The sequence below is a fragment of the Corvus hawaiiensis genome, chromosome 3 (genome assembly GCF_020740725.1).
Source record: "Corvus hawaiiensis isolate bCorHaw1 chromosome 3, bCorHaw1.pri.cur, whole genome shotgun sequence".
In the NCBI taxonomy this organism is placed as follows: domain Eukaryota; kingdom Metazoa; phylum Chordata; class Aves; order Passeriformes; family Corvidae; genus Corvus; species Corvus hawaiiensis.
The window spans coordinates 57627228-57646013 of record NC_063215.1 but is presented as its reverse complement, the minus strand read 5'-3'; the positions used below and the strand labels follow the sequence as shown (position 1 = coordinate 57646013).

At 39.3% G+C, this 18786-nt stretch overlaps 1 protein-coding gene across 3 annotated transcripts; it reads left to right on the top strand.

The window, feature by feature from the left end:
• Nucleotides 1-6631: 6631 nt before the first annotated feature.
• Nucleotides 6632-18049, top strand: TAAR1 (trace amine associated receptor 1). 3 transcript variants are annotated; one of them, XM_048299882.1, is made up of 4 exons: nucleotides 6632-6797; nucleotides 10560-10687; nucleotides 11303-11483; nucleotides 12820-18049. In XM_048299882.1, exon 4 carries the CDS (start codon nucleotides 12855-12857, stop codon nucleotides 13923-13925), a length of 1071 nt encoding a protein of 356 aa, XP_048155839.1. In that variant the 5' UTR covers nucleotides 6632-6797; nucleotides 10560-10687; nucleotides 11303-11483; nucleotides 12820-12854; the 3' UTR covers nucleotides 13926-18049. The 3 variants fall into 3 exon arrangements, with proteins under 3 accessions (XP_048155839.1, XP_048155838.1, XP_048155840.1); XM_048299881.1 differs by lacking the exon at nucleotides 11303-11483; XM_048299883.1 differs by lacking the exons at nucleotides 10560-10687; nucleotides 11303-11483.
• Nucleotides 18050-18786: the final 737 nt, after the last annotated feature.

The window sequence follows — 18786 nt, the reverse complement described above, 5'->3', positions numbered from 1 at the left end:
TTTCTGTCCCTTTTGCCCCTTCCTGTTTTTCAGACTGTATAATCACTACATGTCTGTGGTTTTCAGCCTTCCACCACAATCAACAGGGCCTCCCTAATACTCAATGAGCCTTGGCTCCTTCCTGACCAAGGCACTGTACAATAAAGAGAAAACCAGATTTGAAATTATCTTAGGTGTAGTCTTAGAGAGAGAAAAAGTGGTCCTCCCACACGTGCTAAATCTGGCTGAGCTCATAAAGTACATCCATTTCTGCAGTCCCTCTGATCTTGCACCTCTTTGTACATGGCAGATGGGTGTTGGGTCCAATGCATTTCAGCTCAGACTTAGCATATATATAGTACTGCAACACCTTCTCCTAGGTATGTGGATAATTTCTGCAAAACTGTTAAGACTTATGAAATAGGCAATATGAAATAGCACCTCAAACACATTTCACCCTGTAGTGTGGGAAATGGGCATTATTTTGGATCTCTAGCAATGATATATCTAGCTTGGCAGCCCTGGGCCTGATTTCTGTCTGTCATGTTATGGAGCAAATGAGCTTCGTTTGCATCAAATATGCCTTGGAGTGATCCCTACCTCCACGCTTATCCAATAGCATTTTGCATCTACTACCATTCTTACAGCCTGCTCCATGCTCAGCACTGAGCTGTGCTAAATGCAGCATCTAAGAAACACTTTGTGGCTTCCCACCCCACGCACACTTACATATGTTATCCAGAAGTTGTTGAAATCACATGATTTTTGGTTTTCCCCGTGCTGCAGCTTCTCAGCACTCAACTTTAGGGGCTCTTTCTGGGAGTTTTTTCATCCTGGAAATGAAACAGCTGAACTTGCGGGCAGTGGAGGAACTGTACCACTTGGGAGCAGTTACTGAAAACAGGCAGGGATTCTAAGTCAGGCTTGCTGGTGCCTTGTTCAGCACCTCACAACTGAACACAAAAATCTCTCTCATATTGCTTGCTGGCATTTCTGAAGTTCTGGGTACTTCCCAGGTACATGCAGAGCTGACTGTCTCGGGTTGTCAGAGCTGGACACAGGTAGGATACAATTCATATTGCTGTTTTAATATAGGATATCAGGAAAAGACTCTCATATCTCATTCATTAAGGGTGCAGGTGTCCAGGATTCTCTGAAAATTACACTAAAAGCAAATTTGAAGAATGACTGACCTGCAGTTTTTGGGATGTGCTGCACAAATTTTCTCTTCTGAGAGGATTCCAAGGGTGCCATACAATGGCCTGCTGAGGAGTTTATTAAGCCCTTTCCCCATTCCTGATGACAAAGCAAGACTTTAGACAAGCAGAGGATGAAGTTACATGAACTCTTGCAGCAGCCTCAGAATAGCTCCATCATTTCAATACACAATACACATTTCAACACGACCCCTGCTTTTGGGAGAGGATTCCCTGAAGAGATTGCAAAAACCAACCAGATCTTCACCTCAGTGATGGGTGGTCACAAGTGACTAGACGAAGTTCAATTTAAGGAAATGTGAGGTTTTGTAATAAAAGGAAGTTTCAAATGATTCAAATTACAGAAACATTCAGAATAGAGAAGTAGAGAGACAATGAATGCCCGATGCAACGAATTGCGTTTAACAGCAGTATTTACTGACTCTGGGACAGATATGCCTGGGTAGAAAAGTCAAATTAATTTATAAGTAATTCACGTCAATGACCCTGCCCCAAAAGCTCCTGCAGATGGTATCTTAATAACCCCATCATTCTCTGAGCTGGAAAAGCGTGCTCTTCATACATCGATATTTCTTTCTTGTACCTTGATGCTGGCCAAAGCAAAAAAGACCCACCTGTCCCCAGTGTTTCTGACACACAGAAAGAAAAACAAGTTCTTAATAGATTTTATTGATGCAAGACTTCAGATGTAGGTAGAAAAATACTCCATTTGAACAAATATGATCCAAACCTTGCAGCTAACTTAAGTAAAACTTGTAACAATTTTGGGGAAACTTTTGAGTAAAATCTAATGTACTTTATTTTACATACTGAATTAAAGTAAGGAGGCCTTGAGAAAAAATAGAGAAACAAAATCTTAATAATCTGGGGTTTTTAAACAGAGAAGGACTCTTCAGCCATGTCCTTGCACATATATTTAAGTAATTATAACCTCAAGTTATTCATTAAATACTGTGGTACAGTGAGGTACAATCAGAGATTGTGCGACTTTTAGACCAAGTAATTCAAAGCTAAATGTTTATGAACATGTTAGCATGGGTGAATTACTGGCAGTATGGGACACCATTCCTAGGTACATTGAATCAGTGCAGGTATAGTGAGTGATAAACAGAATGACAATGGCCTGAGTTTGAATTGCAGAATTTCTAATTAACCAACAATTGAATTATAACCCCACTTCATCCAAACAGTGTTTGCAATGCCACTGTCCACCATCAGGGCAGCAAAGTTGAAAAAGAGAAATAACTTGCTTGGGTCAATAAAGGCAGCAGCAGTTAATATAAGGCTTACTGCAGCTAATACAGGAATGCTTCTCCGGGGCTTGTGATGGACCATGAGATGTCATGGACCACAACAGAGAAGTAATTCTAGTACACCTTCTAAAAATTAACCTTTTTACCTGTAGACAAACACCACCTCCTACTGAAGCCACAGATGAGCATGACAACATTACCAAGGGCTGTCTATCTGTGAACCAGCTAATTGGTGAAACAACTTTGCATACTGACAACACTATGTCATTTTCTCTCAGTCTGGAAAACAAAAAGAATTAGCAGCTGTCAAAGTATCAAAATATTTCTTGTAGCCACTCATTACTATAAAGTTGCAAGGGAAATAATCCATTGTCTGTTCAGGTATTCTCACGGCAGCAGGGAATTCCTACTGCAAATATGTACAATATAGGAAATGCATTGTAACTGCTTGGTTTTAACTTTGTCTATCCATCTTCATTTGCTGCTTCTAATGTTAAAAGTTAATTTTGGTGAACTCATAGTCTGGGAGCTGTGATAGTGTCAGGATGCAAGAGAGCAAGGAGTATGCAAAGCAGGGATAGATTTTAATGTCAAACATATAGTCAATCTTCAGGAAATCCCTTTTCAGAAAAAAGGGAGAATAAATATTTGCGTACAGTTGGTTGCCCAGCTTATGTACTGCAAAACATAATAACATAAAACTAAAGAAAATAATTTGAATACCTTCAAAATAGTCCTCATGATCAAATGATGACTTTTGTAACAGCAATTTTGAACATTTACTTCTAAATGAGTGTTAGGAGTATGAGACATACTTGAACTCATCAAAGTCAAATACATGAAAACATTAAGGTCAGTTTTTATAAGATGGTTATTTTTCTATTCTGCAATTCACCTTGCTGTGTTTTCTAGCCATCTGAGATTGGGTTTTGTACGCTGAAAAAGGACAATCAGTTCAACATTAGAGTTTCTCTAAGGAAAATGCACTGGGGGGTTTTTCAGGCAAGACTTTCTTGTCAAACTTATGGATGAGTTTGGAAAAGTCTAAAATTTATTCTGCAATGTTTATGAAATTCTTAGACAAAATATAATACAGACAGACAGCTTCCATTAAGTTGAACAAAGAAAGTACAGTGAACTCTAGGCCTGTGCCGTTGCCATGTTACTTACAGACTCTTTAGGATACGCTCTCCCATGCTTTTAGAGACCTTTCTAAGTTTTCCATATATAGCCTTTATTCCTGTGCTGGCTAAGTGACCTAGAGCTCTCCCTTTCTTTCATTTTGTCTCCACTAGGAGCCAGAAATCTTGACTTGGCGCTCTTTTCATTGACAACCAATAAAGTCAAATGGAGGTAGGTGAGTTTGCTATACTACCACTTAAATCAGTGATGGTTACATCAGTTTGCATCTACTGATTGTGCATCTGCAGGAACAGAGCTGTTCTACATTTAGCTTTGAATTTAAACAGACATAATCTGTGGGTTTTTTCAGTCCCTCTGCATGGAGGGTCTCACACCACTTGACTGGGTTTAGTTGTAGTTGGAATTCATCAACTCTGCCCTGAAGAGTTCAGAGGTAGTGACAGATATAACTCCCATCCTGACAAAAGTTAGGTGCACTGATCCTGTAAAATTCCCCAGTACCTTAGTTTGTCACCCAGCTGACAAAGTGTACAAAAATTGACCAAAAAATGTACAAACCTTTATTTTCTTCCCATCCCCTTCCTGGTTAGTAGTTGTCTTCTCGAATTTTCTCAGAGATGTTCCTATGTCAAGTTGGCTGCAATAGGTACCATAAACGAATGGTGAAAACACATTGTAATTCATTCATGGGAACATGTTTGTAAAAAGAAGAATTATTCTTGCCTAAGAAGAAATCAAATATATCTGACACTGAGATACAGGAGGGAAGAGCAAACTGAAAACATGGCCACTAATAGGTAATGAGATACTTCCTGGTAGCTAGGCTGAACGACAGAAAGCTTTTGGCAGATGTGGGTGAAAAAATATGTGTGGTCTTTTCATAACTGATGTCAATTAGCCATACCTCAAGAGTATCAGATGGCTTTATGTATAAGGACTGTGTATATATAAAAGCCTAAGTTCGATCAATCATCCTTGCCTAGCAACAAAGATCTTAAACGTTTATTTTGTTGAAGAGTTTCTGAGATTATCTTTAATGTAACACTAGGCTTTTTAGTTGTTTATTCATGTTAACATTAACCTCTGCTTGCAGGAATTCTTCCAAATTCAGCATTAGACTAATCAAAACCAGAAACCTCTTGTACTTGAGGGTTGAGTAACACTTAATGCAACCACTCCTGTATTTTGCCAAGGGAGTCTTACAACACCAGTTGTTTTCTGCTTAGTCTTTTCTTATAGATCGTTTTCCCTTCAGTCACCAAGGATGTGACCTATATTCCTCCCTGATTTGTCAAGGTTCATCATTAGACCTGGATGGCTTACAAACATTTGCAAGTGGAAGGGAGAAGTGGTAACAATTGCAGATAAGAACAAAACAGGCTACAGAGGGTAAAAAAGGGAGAGAGGAGAAGAAAGAGATGCTTTCTCTTCACCAGTCCTCACCTGCATGCATAAAAAGTTACCTAAGCTGGTAGAAGGACGTTTAAACAGCTGAACCTCCTGTTGCCATCTGTTCCCTCTCAGTGTCATGGGTACTGGACAGGAGCTAGCTTGTCAGTGAGAGCTTGATAGCAAGTCATAAATCAAATTCAAATCGACTTCAGTGCACCCTTATCTCTTCTTCAGTGACCCAATATTCAATTGATATACAGCACCTACTGACAAGATAAATGAAGCTTTTCTGGTGAAAAAAATGGTCTGCTTAGGCATGTCTTCCTGAGACTGAGCAGCAGAGGGTCAGCAAGAAAGGGTACAGCTTCTGACACTGGTAATTTCTGCACTAATTGTGTTGCTGTTTCTGCAATGCCATGATACCACTGATGTTCATGCACAGCATCGCTGCTTCCTGCAGCGGCAAACAACTGCAGAAGCAAAAGACGGCCTTGGCAGGTTACTCCCTTAAAAATGGCCCACAGTGCAGTAGCACTGGCATCTGCAGCCTTGTTGGGCTTGCAAATGGACTATTAGAAATTGTCAGATTCAATATTTCTGGGAAAATAGTATGTGTCTGCTGTAGTCAAGTCCAGCATTTGTGAAAGGAACAGAGAACAGTCAATGAGAAAGGAAGCTCCGGGACATTTCTTATTGACAAATAAGCCTTTATTAGCAATTTTAGCTCTCAGTGGCTTCCAATAGAGTAGTCACTCTTCCAGACCAGAATGTGATATTTCAAGACTTTCATTTCACCAGGAGTTGTCCTTCTCATTCAGCCTTATGTCCCCTTGTGCCACCTTGCCAGTGCCATACTTTCCTACTTCCCAAGCTTATCCTAACCCCAAATACCCAGGGAAGAAGTTGCAGCCTGAGCCCCACAGGTCCTGCTACAGGCTAAGAGAAACCTCTGGGGAGCAGGAGCTGAAAGGCCTGGGTCTTTACTGATGGAGAGCCCACAAACTGACACATACAAACTGACCCAAAGTGGGTCAGTTCTCCTCTCTGGGACTACTTTTTTCTGGAAGGATGCTCCTTCTTGGGTTCCACAGCAATACTAAAACTATTGCTTGAAGATGATGGATGCTGCTAATGAGTTGCAGGTATAGTTATCTGGTATGGTAAAAGGATATAAATAGGAAAGCAATGTCTCTTAAGTCCCTGCTACAAAGCATATCATATAAACACCTGAGCACCATAAATAAATGGCTAGTAAAATTTTTCATTCAAAGGAAACAATATCTTTTATTCAGTCTTTTTCTCAGACACTGTCAAAGTATTGTTCTTAGAGTTTTCAGAAAATATCCAAAACAAATTTTTAAAGGTAATTGAAAGTGTTAAAGTTTGTTAAGGTTATACAAAACTAAAAGTAGGAAGTGAAATATCAGGCAATCTTAAAAACAGTTCAGTGCTATTACCTCCATCGGTACCTTGACCATAATAAACATTTCCTTCCATTTGCATGCTTCTTTTCATGAAAGAAGCCTGGCTTTAGCTTACTTCAAATTGATTCTACTTTGCATATGCTAGTGCTTTTTGTCAGAATAGATTTATTACATGCTTATCTTTTCTGGATATTTAAGATTTACGTTATCCTGTTGATGAGATTTTCCCAGCAGGCTGTAAGCAAGTCAGACCAAGCATGCAGGCACTTAGTTGGGAGAATTGGTGTGGGATGAGTCAGTACTGGGCTGTCTCTGCAGCCTGCGCCGGTTCGTGATGAGGAAATGACTCCTGTGCCGTACCATCTCCGAGTCATGCAGTCTGGAATCTGGTGAGCTGCTAATATGCTAGTTTGGGATATTATTTTCTTTCAAAGATGAATCTCCTATGGTTAGCACTGAAGATAATAGTTGTTGTTCTGCACAGTTCTTTCTGTAGTGAACAGCAATAGCACCAACAGCAGTAACTATGATTTAAAGTATGATTTTAAAAGCCATTCATTCCCAATAGCTGAAAGAGAAACATAGCTAGGGGGTAAAGCTCTTTTCACACACAGCTATGAATTCAGAGTAAAGCTCTTTCCTTTCTGTGAAAGTATTAGATGGCCATAAGGATGCAGAATGGGATTGTACTTTTTTACTACGCGTGCTTCCCTCCTCTGTGTTTGCCTTCTTTTTGGAGGTGTTGATCAGATGCCAGCAAATATCAACGAAGCAGTTACAGTCCTAAATTAATTCCTGTTGGATTGGTGGGTGCAGAGAAGCACTGGAAAGGCACAAGGCACCTGCCCTGCTGTGCCTGTGCCTCTGCTCAGCAGCCACAAGGATTTACTCACCCTACCGGAGCGAGAGACAAGGGACTGCTCCTGCCCTCGGGAGAAGCTTTTGCTACTGAGTGAAGGCAATGGACCATGTTATGGCACTCCTCAGCAAGGCTACCAAATATGTAGAATCTCCCCACCCTGTACAGAGAGAGTTTCTCAGCTTTGGATGGATGTGTTTTGCTTTGCTGTGGAATCTCTTACTCCTCTGTGAATCTCCGAGATTTGAATTTACATTGGGGTTTGGATTTATATGTGTTTATCCTAAGCACTATACTTGTAGAAAGCACTCAGACATTGCATTACTCTGTATAAACAGCTGGTTTTACTTGGCAAGGAAAAGAGATGTTTTCCACTAAAAACTAGGAATAGAAACCATGGGAAAAGATCTAGAGCTCAATCATCTCATATATTCTCTAAATTCCTCTGGTAAAAATCTGGGCTAATTTCAGACTGTCTTCAGTGGAATTGCACTGGTGGAATTGCAGAAATAGCATTGAGATTAGTAGTTGCCAGATCTTGTTCTTCTTGATTTTCTCCTACAAAGAAATAATTATTTTGTACTAATAGCTTATTGGGAATTTGGGCATTTCCCCCTACATGTCAAACATATGAATGGAAACTTAAGAAGTTAGGTTTTTTTGTAATATTGTGGGGTTTTTTTTCCTGAGAACTGCATAAATGATAAGTGGAGTTAGACTCTTTCAAAATTCCTCTCCAGCCATGGGGTCACCATGCAGCCTCCAGTACCTATAAATCCATGGTTCCCCTCACACAGAAACAGTTTTTAAAATGAACTGTGTGAAAATGAGAAACTTTCTGCTGAATGACCAAACTGTACCCATAGAAAAGCAAGCTAAAAGAACCATGGTAGAAATCAGTGCTGTCCTGACATTTTTTTTTCATAGTAACAGTTCTCATTCTCGAGTCCTTTTCTGTTGCTTCCAATTTCCAGCATCCCTTCCACAATCCTGTGTAAGAAGGACAGAGTAACTTTTCAACACATTTTTCAAATAGGTTTGATGTCTGACAAAAGGGCTATTTCCATTCCCTTCTGCTGTTTTCCATTTTATTTACTTTATGTTTTAAAGACAAACAAGGAGAGTAGGTGACCCAAACTATTCTAGACACTGTGACAGCTCTCTTTCTTGGTTTTCCAAAACCTGAAAACTACTTATTGCAGAAATAAAAATTTTTTCAGAAAAAAAAACTACAGCAGTAATTTTATAGAAAGGTTTTTGCTTTGAATTTTTGTTTTACTTTGTTTTACTATACTACAGACTCAAAAAACTGTTAAACACTGACAGTGTGCTTTGAGTTCTCACAAAAATAGAGTTTGACATATTTCTCTTTGATATTATAAGTAGCAAGTCTGAGAATATTTTCATGATCCACATGAGCATTAAGGCACAAGAAAATGCCTGTTTGAAGTGTCTGCACCAACACAGAGAAAGCTTGTTAAAAAAGTGTTCCTTTTGCTCTAAATTAGTTGACAATTTGGCCTGCTTAATTACTTAATTATCTTGATATCTCAAAACCTCCTGCTTTACTTTCTTCTCAGCAAACACACCATTAAATACCACCCTCCCCATGCTCACAGCTTCCCCTACATCTGTGGTTCACTCCTTTCCAATGTGTGTGGGTCTTGCAGTACAATTTTATTGCAAGCCAGCAGCTGGAAGGAAACGGTTCCTGACCAGATGCACAGCCTGGGCACAAGAGGAAGGAAAGCAAAATCCACACTCCACAGCTGGCTGCTGCCTGCCCCTCTACAGCAGGGCAGACCTGCTCAGGGCAGGGGAAGGCTCCCCAGCCCCAGCGGTTCCCCAAGAGGTTTTCACGTTGCTGCCAGGGAGCTGCCTCTGGAACAACACTTGAAGCAGAGCTGCCTTTCCAGATCATCCCCTTGAGTTTTGGTCACCGTGTTACTCGAGGGAGAGAGCATGGAGCATGGTGGGAGAGCAGCGTGTGCATGCATGGATGGCCTTGGACTGAGTGCTCATAATGAGGTCGCTGCCAGACTTCTTTATAACAATGAGCTGCACAGAGTAAGGTAACACAGCTTTGTTCCCCTAAATTTTAACTTCATATAAAATGTATATGTGCCAAGAGAGTAATTACCCAGGGTTAAACCTTCACTCCTCAAAGAGAAGTGCCTGGCTCCAAGGAAGAACACAACATCTCAGAAGGGTGAAGGCCTCCTTCACAGACCAGTATTTGGGTACCTAAATATGTCTTTTTCACATTTCCCCAAATCTGAGCAATCGAACCTCACTTCTCAACATATCCTCTCAACTCTCTCCAGTGGTTTCCATTCAGCCTGATCATTGTTTCTGCACATTTTTTAGTCATCAAACTCTCTTGCTACCACAAGGAGAACCTTTTAGTGCAACACAGACCCCCGTCTGTCTATGAGTGTAGCCTCAAGAAAAAGAAAAGAACTGAATTGTATGCATTCATTTTGATTTTTGTGCACATAACATAATAAAGTAGCTAACCCAGGTCATCAGAACAGTTTGCAAGAAGTAGTATCTTAACCCACCTTGTTGCATATGCCCCTGAGGCACCCAGCTTAACTGGGGTTTAGCTGATAGTAACCACAATACCAGTCTTTTACATTCAGCAGTATCACTGTTTTAAAAGGCTGCATGGTCCCTAGTGGAGTAAAAAATTGATCTTCCTCATCTGTGACTCTGGTACAGCCAATAATAGGTGTTTACTTAGAACAATTATTCAGTAGCTATATCTTGCAAATAGCTGTTAAGTGGTGAGGCTGTTAGATTAAACCTGTTTGTTCAGCAATCATAACTAGTCTCGTAAAGACACATTGTGTCACTCTGTTCACAGTACACCTTTCCAAGGAAATCATACATGCTGCTGTAACCAACCTATACTTATGTATTTTGCCATGTTTTGAAGGCTTACAGGAGGTAGACTGCAGGGTGTCTTTTGTTCTTTGCTTAGATAATACTGGGCTGCTCACAATATGACTGTAACATTTAATCAAACAAGTAAACATACTTCACATTAATTCAATTTACCTATAAATAAGGCCCATTAAACAAGTATGAGTGCTACAGCCATGATTTTGTTCTCTACGTAGGTGACAAAATAAACAGTGTGAGCTGAAATTCACATCAACAGCTGATACTGAATCAAACAGCCAAGAATGCTATTCAGCACACCAACATCCCCCAGTAATACGTGGGGGTTTCTGGACGCTGCTCCAGCTGTGGATTAAAAGCCTGTTCTCTCAAAATTTGTGTTACCCAGAACTGTAATGGTGGTGAAGAGGCTCAGATGCTTTTCGAGATGATCTTTAAAAGGAAGAAGTGCCACTCAACCAGCAGAAAACAAATGAGTGTCAAGAGCAGACTTCTACACAGCATGAAGGGACAACGGTAGGAGAACAGGTTTTTAAGAGTATGCTTCTTCATATTTCCATTTTATTACATTTTAACCTTTGTAATTATTTATGGAAGGGAAGCATTCTGCTTTCATCTTGAAAACTTCTTCAGAGTTCAGCTCACTTTTTGCCACGTGTTTTGACGTATTTATTTCCCTGTAATGCAATGCCACACACTTGATCTCAGTGTGCTCCATCCTTTGGTTGGAGTTTCTTACTTACTTTTATTACAAAAAAAAAATCCTGAATTTTTGGGTTTTTTTAAGAAAACCTGTTTTCAGAGGAGATCATGTTTCTTTAGGCTAAGCAGTTTATCTATCAGAAAACAACAGAGAAGTTATTAATCTTTTAAATCTTAAGGAAAACTAGAGATAGGATGTTAATTCATTTTTATTGGCTTTATAGACTGCTTTACCACAATTGTTTAATTTATTTATATTTTTATACAGAACAAAATTCAAGATGTGACACATTTACAACCTGAATGGGATTAAAACCTTTATAATGATGCCCAGAATACACAGTTAAATTGGTGTTTAATTCTTTCTACTGTGAAAATTGAAAATTTGAGTTAATTAATATTCATCTGGCTGTGCTTCCTCTGCCTTAGGTGTAAATGTGCTGAAAGAAGGAATGACAGGCAGGAAAAGAAACCTGAAGAGACTGACAAAAATTGAAGGAAAAGATATATGAAGTGATAATTAAAATGAGGTGAAAAGAGCAGAGATGGTGTTAAATATTAGTAGGCAGAAAAAAAAAAAAGGGGAAGCAAAAAGCACCCCAAACAGTACGTAAGCAGACTCCCTATGTCCCTTACTGCTGAGAGTGCCTTTGGGTGCACCTCGTCCCTGGCACTCGGGTGCCACTGCCTGGCCCCACTTGCAAAATCCCTCTGCATAACCCAGGGTGCTGGTTGTAGCTGTCAGGGTTTTGCAAGCTGCAGTTTTTATCATCTACGTTCATTTAGCTTCCAGTGCCATGGTGTGTTTGTAATAACACTTGGTTTCATATGGGAAAGAAATTATTTCTTTTTATTGTGTTCTATCCAGAATAACCAGAGGCAACTAAATCCCAAAGCAAATGGCTTAAATCAGTACTGGCTGAATTGCCATGTCTATGTTTTTTTGACAACCATTTTAAACCATGATGATAGTACTACCGAATAGCATATGCAAATCATCATTATTTTTCACAATAACACTATCTTTCTGTTATTTAAAGGAAAACAGATTTTTCAAAAATAAATATTGCTTTCCATTGCTTGCTTTCATTAAAACTTTTCATAAAAAGAGCAACTTGCAAAAGGGACACGCTACTTCTTCCACAAGAGGACAGTGATATTTGTGGCCTTAGATGCAACCTAAACCTAAGTTCTGAAAATGTTTCTCTCCATGTTTGTGTCTTATCTAAAAACAGATTAATATAATCAATACTCATAGCAATGCTAAACTACTAGTACTGAAAAAAAATTTGCTTATACAGCAGATAATGTTTCAGATTAGTCAGATTCTTCCACTTTATTTTGTCAGCAAAAGAGCAGAAATTTTTTTTCTCCTCTTAGATCTTTTCCTTACATCTCTATTTACAGCTAGAGTCTGCAAAGATTTTCCAGTAAAACTGGAACTGCTCGGTCATCACTATCAGGACAGGGCTGGAGGAGAGGTCGAGCATGGATTCCTCAGCTTTAGCCTTCTGTTTTAGACTTGTAGGTTTTAGACTCACGTATCAAAAAAAAAAAAATAAGTTGAGGGAGCTTCAGAATTTAAAATGACTGATTTTCAAGTGCAACATGAGATACAGGATTCCAGCCAATATTGATGAAGAAGACCAGGACTGAAAGCAGAAAGAGGAAATATTGAAAAGGGCTTCTCCTCTGTCCACTGGACAAGGCATTGCCCAGTGCAGGCCTCTAAGATTCACTGCTGTCCTGATGTGAGGATACCCCGTTAAACAGTTTATTTCATCAAAGGAGATTCCCATTTCTAGGGAAGTCAGATGATGAAAATGTCATTCTACTAAATGTAATTATAAAATGGTTTCATCCTTCATAAATAATGAAATGTGAATTTCCTATGCATCCAACTAAATGAAGGTGTTTACAGTGCCCTTTCATTTTCCTCTCTGCAGCTCTTCCCATCTAGAAAATGGAAAACCCATTGTAAATGTACCTCAGAATTAGGAAAAACAGTACCTGTGCTGCATACCTATGTGGATTTGGGACCCCAGTAAGGATGCAACTGTGCTGTGAATCCGTAAATAGCTCTTGCATAAGGAGCAGCTGGTCAAACAGTGTCCGTATTTCCATGTACATCTTCATGGTTTGCATTATTCTGGCCACAGTGGTTGGAAATTTGACAGTTATCATCTCAATATCACATTTCAAGCAACTCCACACACCTACGAATTTCCTGATACTTTCAATGGCTACCGTAGACTTCCTGCTGGGATTCTTCGTCATGCCTTGCAGTATGGTGCGCTCTGTTGAGCACTGCTGGTATTTTGGGGAGTTCTTCTGCAAGATCCACACGAGCACGGACATTATGCTGAGCACAGCTTCTATCTTCCATCTTTCCTTCATATCCATTGACCGTTACTATGCTGTGTGTGACCCTTTAAGATACAAATCAAAGATAAATACTTTTGTCATCGTGGTCATGGTGTTCATAAGCTGGATGATCCCTGCTGCTTTTGCTTTTGGGATGATCTTTCTAGACCTTAACTTGAGAGGCGCAGAAAAGATTTATAACCATGTCCATTGTGCAGGAGGATGCTTTCTCATTTTTAGTGAAACTTCAGGTATTGTGGCCTCTGTAGTGTCTTTTTACATCCCTGGATTTGTTATGCTGTATATATATAGGAAAATATACTCTGTAGCCAAGAAGCAGGCAAGATCCATTGATGCAATTAGCAAAAAAAAGATGCAATTTGAAATGAAGCACCACATTTCATTCTGCAGAGAAAGGAAAGCTGCTAAGACATTAGGCATAATAATGGGAGCGTTTCTCATCTGCTGGACTCCATTCTTCTTCTTTACAGCTACCAATCCACTTATGAATTATGTGATACCTCCTGTTCTCATTGATGCTTTGGTTTGGTTTGGCTATTTAAATTCTACACTTAACCCAATTGTTTATGCATTTTTTTACATGTGGTTTCGCAGGGCATTGAAGATTATTCTGTTTGGAAAAGTTTTTCAACAGGACTCTTCCAGGACTCATTTGTTTTCAGACTAACATGCTTTAAATGGTTGGATTCATCACTTTCTGGAGGCTCAACTGCCAGACATAAGAGCTGTGAAGGAAGGAAACACCTATTTGTTTGCCTATTTACCAAATGTAGTTCAAGCAGATAAACAACCATTGTGCTTTACATATTCTTTCATTCCAGACTGGGTTTTGCATGTGGTGTTTTGATTATATCTATTTATTTGCAATGCACAGAAGAGCAAGACCTCCATTTAAAAAACTTACAGTAGTTTATATCGCTGGTCTTCATAATTAAAAACCTGTTCTGACACAACAGATTAATTTCTTGAACAAGGTGTGTTTATATCACAGTATTTGTGTTCATTTGTGTTCTCCTTTAGAAAGAGCAGAAAAACATTTTCCTTTGAATTTCTCGGCATCTTTGACTAATAACCCAAAGCTCTCTAAGTTTTGTCCTTCCCCTTCCATATGTGTGCAGAGCTCAAAACAGGCCAATAACCAGCCCTATGAGCTTCCATGGAGGGAAGGTGAGGCAGAGAAAAGTTGTGCTGCTCTTTCTGTTTCCATTTCAACTAGTACTTGTCACTTACGAATTTGTCACTTAAAGGCTTTGCTGCTTGGTGAGATCAAAAGCATGTTTAATGAGATCAAAGACAAGAAAAAATATGAAGTGAAAAGCAATTGCAAAAAAGCTGCATTGCACCTGAGAATGCCAGAAAATTACGTCTATCTAATGAATGTTTAGATGCAAAACATTATTTGCTACTTTGCATCTTAGAGAACTTTTTTTTTGCTTGGACGTACCATTATTTTGTCTCATGGCAATGCTGTGACAGCTTTCAAGGAAAGCATATAGATAATTGTGAAGAAATCCTGTGGCTGAACTCAGCTGCATTATGAAAGAACAGTACTGGGAGTGGGTGGGAAATTATTAGTTTCTCAGAAGAGACCATGGAAAGAAATTTTTGGCTCTGTACTGAAGTAAGAGCTATATTCAGCAGCATATCCTCCATTCGTGTTGCTTGTAAAAGTGCATCATATGTGTGTCTTGTCTTTGTTTTCTGTATTTTGTAGAGCACTGAAGCACTCTGTGCCAAAAAGCTTAAAAGTTGAATGATGATACATTTCAGCAGGGCAAAGTATCAGGATCTGAAATTGTCTCTTTTACTGTTTCATTGCCATCTTGTAAAGTTTGCAGTCCTAAAAATGACGTGAAAAGGAGCAATGAAACCTACACATCAGCACTTCTACTGTGGATCTTTGCTAATGACAATATGACTACTTTAATACTTAATCTTACAAAAATAAAGCAAGATAAAAATTTAAAAAATCTCTTTCTGATACATAATGGGTATGTATCTGGTACATAATTTTCTTCCTTCATCTCCAGTGAGTCTGGCCCTGATGTAGGTAATATTCTCATGCTCAGTGTTACTTTCTGAAATAAAATGCATGATCACTTAGACACTTTGATCTCACTTGAAGTAACAATTTCAGAAGCGCTGCCAGATGATACCTCTTTTCGTCTGGTCGTATTTTAGATTGAAGGAAAGATAGATCCTCTATGACAAATGATGCCCATCTAAGGCATTTAAAGTATATTTAGTAAGGTCAGCACATATTAACGTAGTCCCTTCAGGAAGTCAATGAAGTTGTTTCTTTTCCCTCATTCCTTATATCCCTGTCTATCTCCCTGAAAATCTGGAAACATTACTGTGTTTCCAGACAATTCCAGCTCTACCAGAGTCTACATTTGGTAATTTTCTTTTCATAACTTGTTCTGGCATCTCTCAGGCATTGTTTTCTGTTTGTAGGAGGAGTTTCTAAATTAGTAGGATTCCAACTTGCTTGCAGGACAGACTGCAGTTCAAACAGAGCATGTCCCTGCAGACAGTGCCTAGACCCTACTGCAAAGCTAATTTTTATAAACCCATAGAAACCAGAGCCCGATTCCTGAAGTGAGAAAAATTGTGAATAAAGACATTCTAATAGGTAGGCCAGAAGCCATGCATGCAAGTAAAGCAAATTAAAGAATTCATCACTTCTTCCGGTCTGCAAAGCAGATCTTCAGCCATTTCAAGGAAAGCTGGGCTCCACCACGTGTAATGGTTATTTGGAAAAACAAACACTGTAACTTCCAATGCTCCAGTTCCTCCTTCTTCCGGTAAGGTTTTTACTGCTGAGCACAACATTTTATGGTGTGGAGTATCTCTCTGGTCAGCTGGGGTCAGATGTCCCCTCCCAAACTCTTGCACACCCCCGGGCTACTCAAAGAGAAGGCCTCAATACTGTGTAAGCACAGCTCAGTCTTTCTTAAATGGGGGTTGTGTATGCGTTATCAACATTGTTTTCATCACTAATTCAAAACATAACACCACACAAACTACTACAAAGAAAATTAACCCTATCCAAACCAAAACCAGTAGAGAGGGCATCCAAACATTGTAGCTGCATGAGGTCACCATAATCTATTTAGTGTTAATAGAAATAGTAAAAAAATTTCAGTGTACAGATCAACAACTCTCTGGGCAAACCAGTCTAGGCAAGGTGTCAGCAATATTTATTCTCTGCAGAATTAAGAAGGAGTTTCCACACACACATTGCTGGTGACATTCACCCACACCCAGAAGGTCACCCTCCTTGTTCTTAATAAACTAAAATATAAGCCAGCTTTGTGCATGGCCCAACTCGGAAAGTTTCAGAAATAACTTTTTCCTCTGGTGTCCTATTACCTAAAGGTGGCACTTTCCCAAAGAGCCTCCTTGCCTTCTATTTACAGAGAACCTTCTCTAGCACAGTGGCTGTAATGAAGTCCCAGGTTACTTTCTCTCATTAGCTCTAATCACAGATGGTGCAAAGCTATTTCTCAGTGTGAGGGTGATGTGCAAATGAGATGTGTTAATGAGGCCACAGGGACTCTATTTGAACCCAAGACATGGGTAAATTAGGAAAGCATAAGAAAAGTGCCTCATGCTTTTGTCCAATCAGTTTATGAGTTAGGTCTGGTGGAGCAGAATATACCTCACTGAAAGCTCAAAGTATCATAATGCAAATGAAATGCAAAGGGTATTGTCAAATTCCTTATCAACACGTTTAATTAGTGACCTTGTTAAACACTTTCCACATGGCTACGTTTTGCAAAACAAATTATTCCCCTGTGGGTAATTTCAGATGTTTTAACTTCCCTGAAAACTTGTGCAAAGCAATTTCTCCAGTATGATGAAAGGCTCTGTTTCACCAGTAAACTTATGTCTGTTCCTTTTGTCACCAGTGAGGACCATTTGCAATGTCACCTTCACACTTTGTACAAAACTGACAGCAAGTTCCAGAGTCCTGAACTGCTGCCTGTATCCTGCCTTAGTGCCTGATGTTTTGGTGTAGTGCCTCATGCATGGTGGTGCCACCTGTGTCCAAATCTCATGGTCTCTCCGATACCAGAGGCAAGAGGATGGGAAAATAAGCGCACCAACTGTCCAAGCAGGACCCTTCTGGAAACCTCACAAAGGAGAGTGTCACTCCAAAATGGAGTATTTCAAACTCCTAGATAAAAAAATACATTAGTGTAGTGTCCAAACAGAAAAACTGAGCTGTCAATATGTGTAAATATTGAAAAATGTGTGGATTTTCTTAAATCATTAACTCATTCAGGCAGTGCACACTGTGCACTCTCTGTCCTCTACAATGCATTAATATCCATTCGACAAGGGAGAAAATACTGGATGCAGTCAAACATAAGACAGAGTGTTCTACAAAATTCTTCTACTTCTGCAGATTTTCTGGTCATCTTCATTACCTACGATGCTACTTCCACACACTGCACTTAAAGACTTAATTCAGAAAAAGACTGTCTACTTGTAAGCACTTTTTGACTAATCTCTTTTCATTAGACATAGACTAAAGTTTATTAACTTCTGTGATGAAATGACTGGCGTGGTAGACAAAGGAAGAGCAGTTCTTATTATCTACCTAGTCTTCAGGAGGGCTTTCAACACTTTCTCTCATAAGATTTTCAGAAAGAAAGTAATGAAGTATGGGCTAGATGAGAAGACAGTGAAGTGGATTGAAAACTGGCCAGGTCCAGAGGGTGCTGATCATTGTCATGAAGTCTGATTGAAGGCCAGCAACTGGTGATATACCCTAAGGGTTAATGCTAGGTCTACCTTAAGTCACCAAAAGAGCTCCCCTATACATGAGGGTAAAGGAATTAATACAGCAAACAAAAATAATGGTGTTGGGAACACAGACAGTTGGCTTTCTTTATCTCCTGTTGGTGTAAATCCTTAAATTGCATACATATGTTTAAGTCAAAATCTACTGGGAATTAAATGTAATGTCATAAAAGAAAAATAAATCCCCATCTTTCATTAATCTGAGCCAGATTATTGAGGGGATCTGCCTGTTATCCACATTGCAGTTTTGCAGTACAATAGCAGATCAGAAAAATATCTACTTAAAGAATTTATTTATGGTATTATTAAGAGATGCAGGGAGGATTAGCCTATAAAACTGGCTGCCCATATCTGTTTTTAATCTTTTGATGCACAATTTCTGTATTTTCTTCCTTCCAGGGTGATACCTATTGGAAAAAAAGATCAGTGGTCTGAGCTGCATCCTATGTTCCTTTTAAGTGGTCAAACTTCTGTGGAGAAGAGTATTTCTTTCTGCTTCTAAATTTGCTCTTTGTCCAAAACAAGTTATCAGGAAAAGAGGTGGAAGAAATGGGTCCAGTTCTTCCCAGAAAAAATGAAAGGAATTTTTTGCCCCTTGAAATTATTCACTAGTGTATTCCTTTATAATTACTGCAGCTGGACCACAGTCTATTACAGGAGATAAACCTCAACCTGTCTCCACACCCTTTTAGTCAGTGGGATTATAATGATAGAAAACA

Bases quoted from the DNA above. Each gene is read 5' to 3' on its own strand.
- TAAR1 (XM_048299883.1), top strand. From the start codon at position 12,855: ATGTACCTCAGAATTAGGAAAAACAGTACCTGTGCTGCATACCTATGT.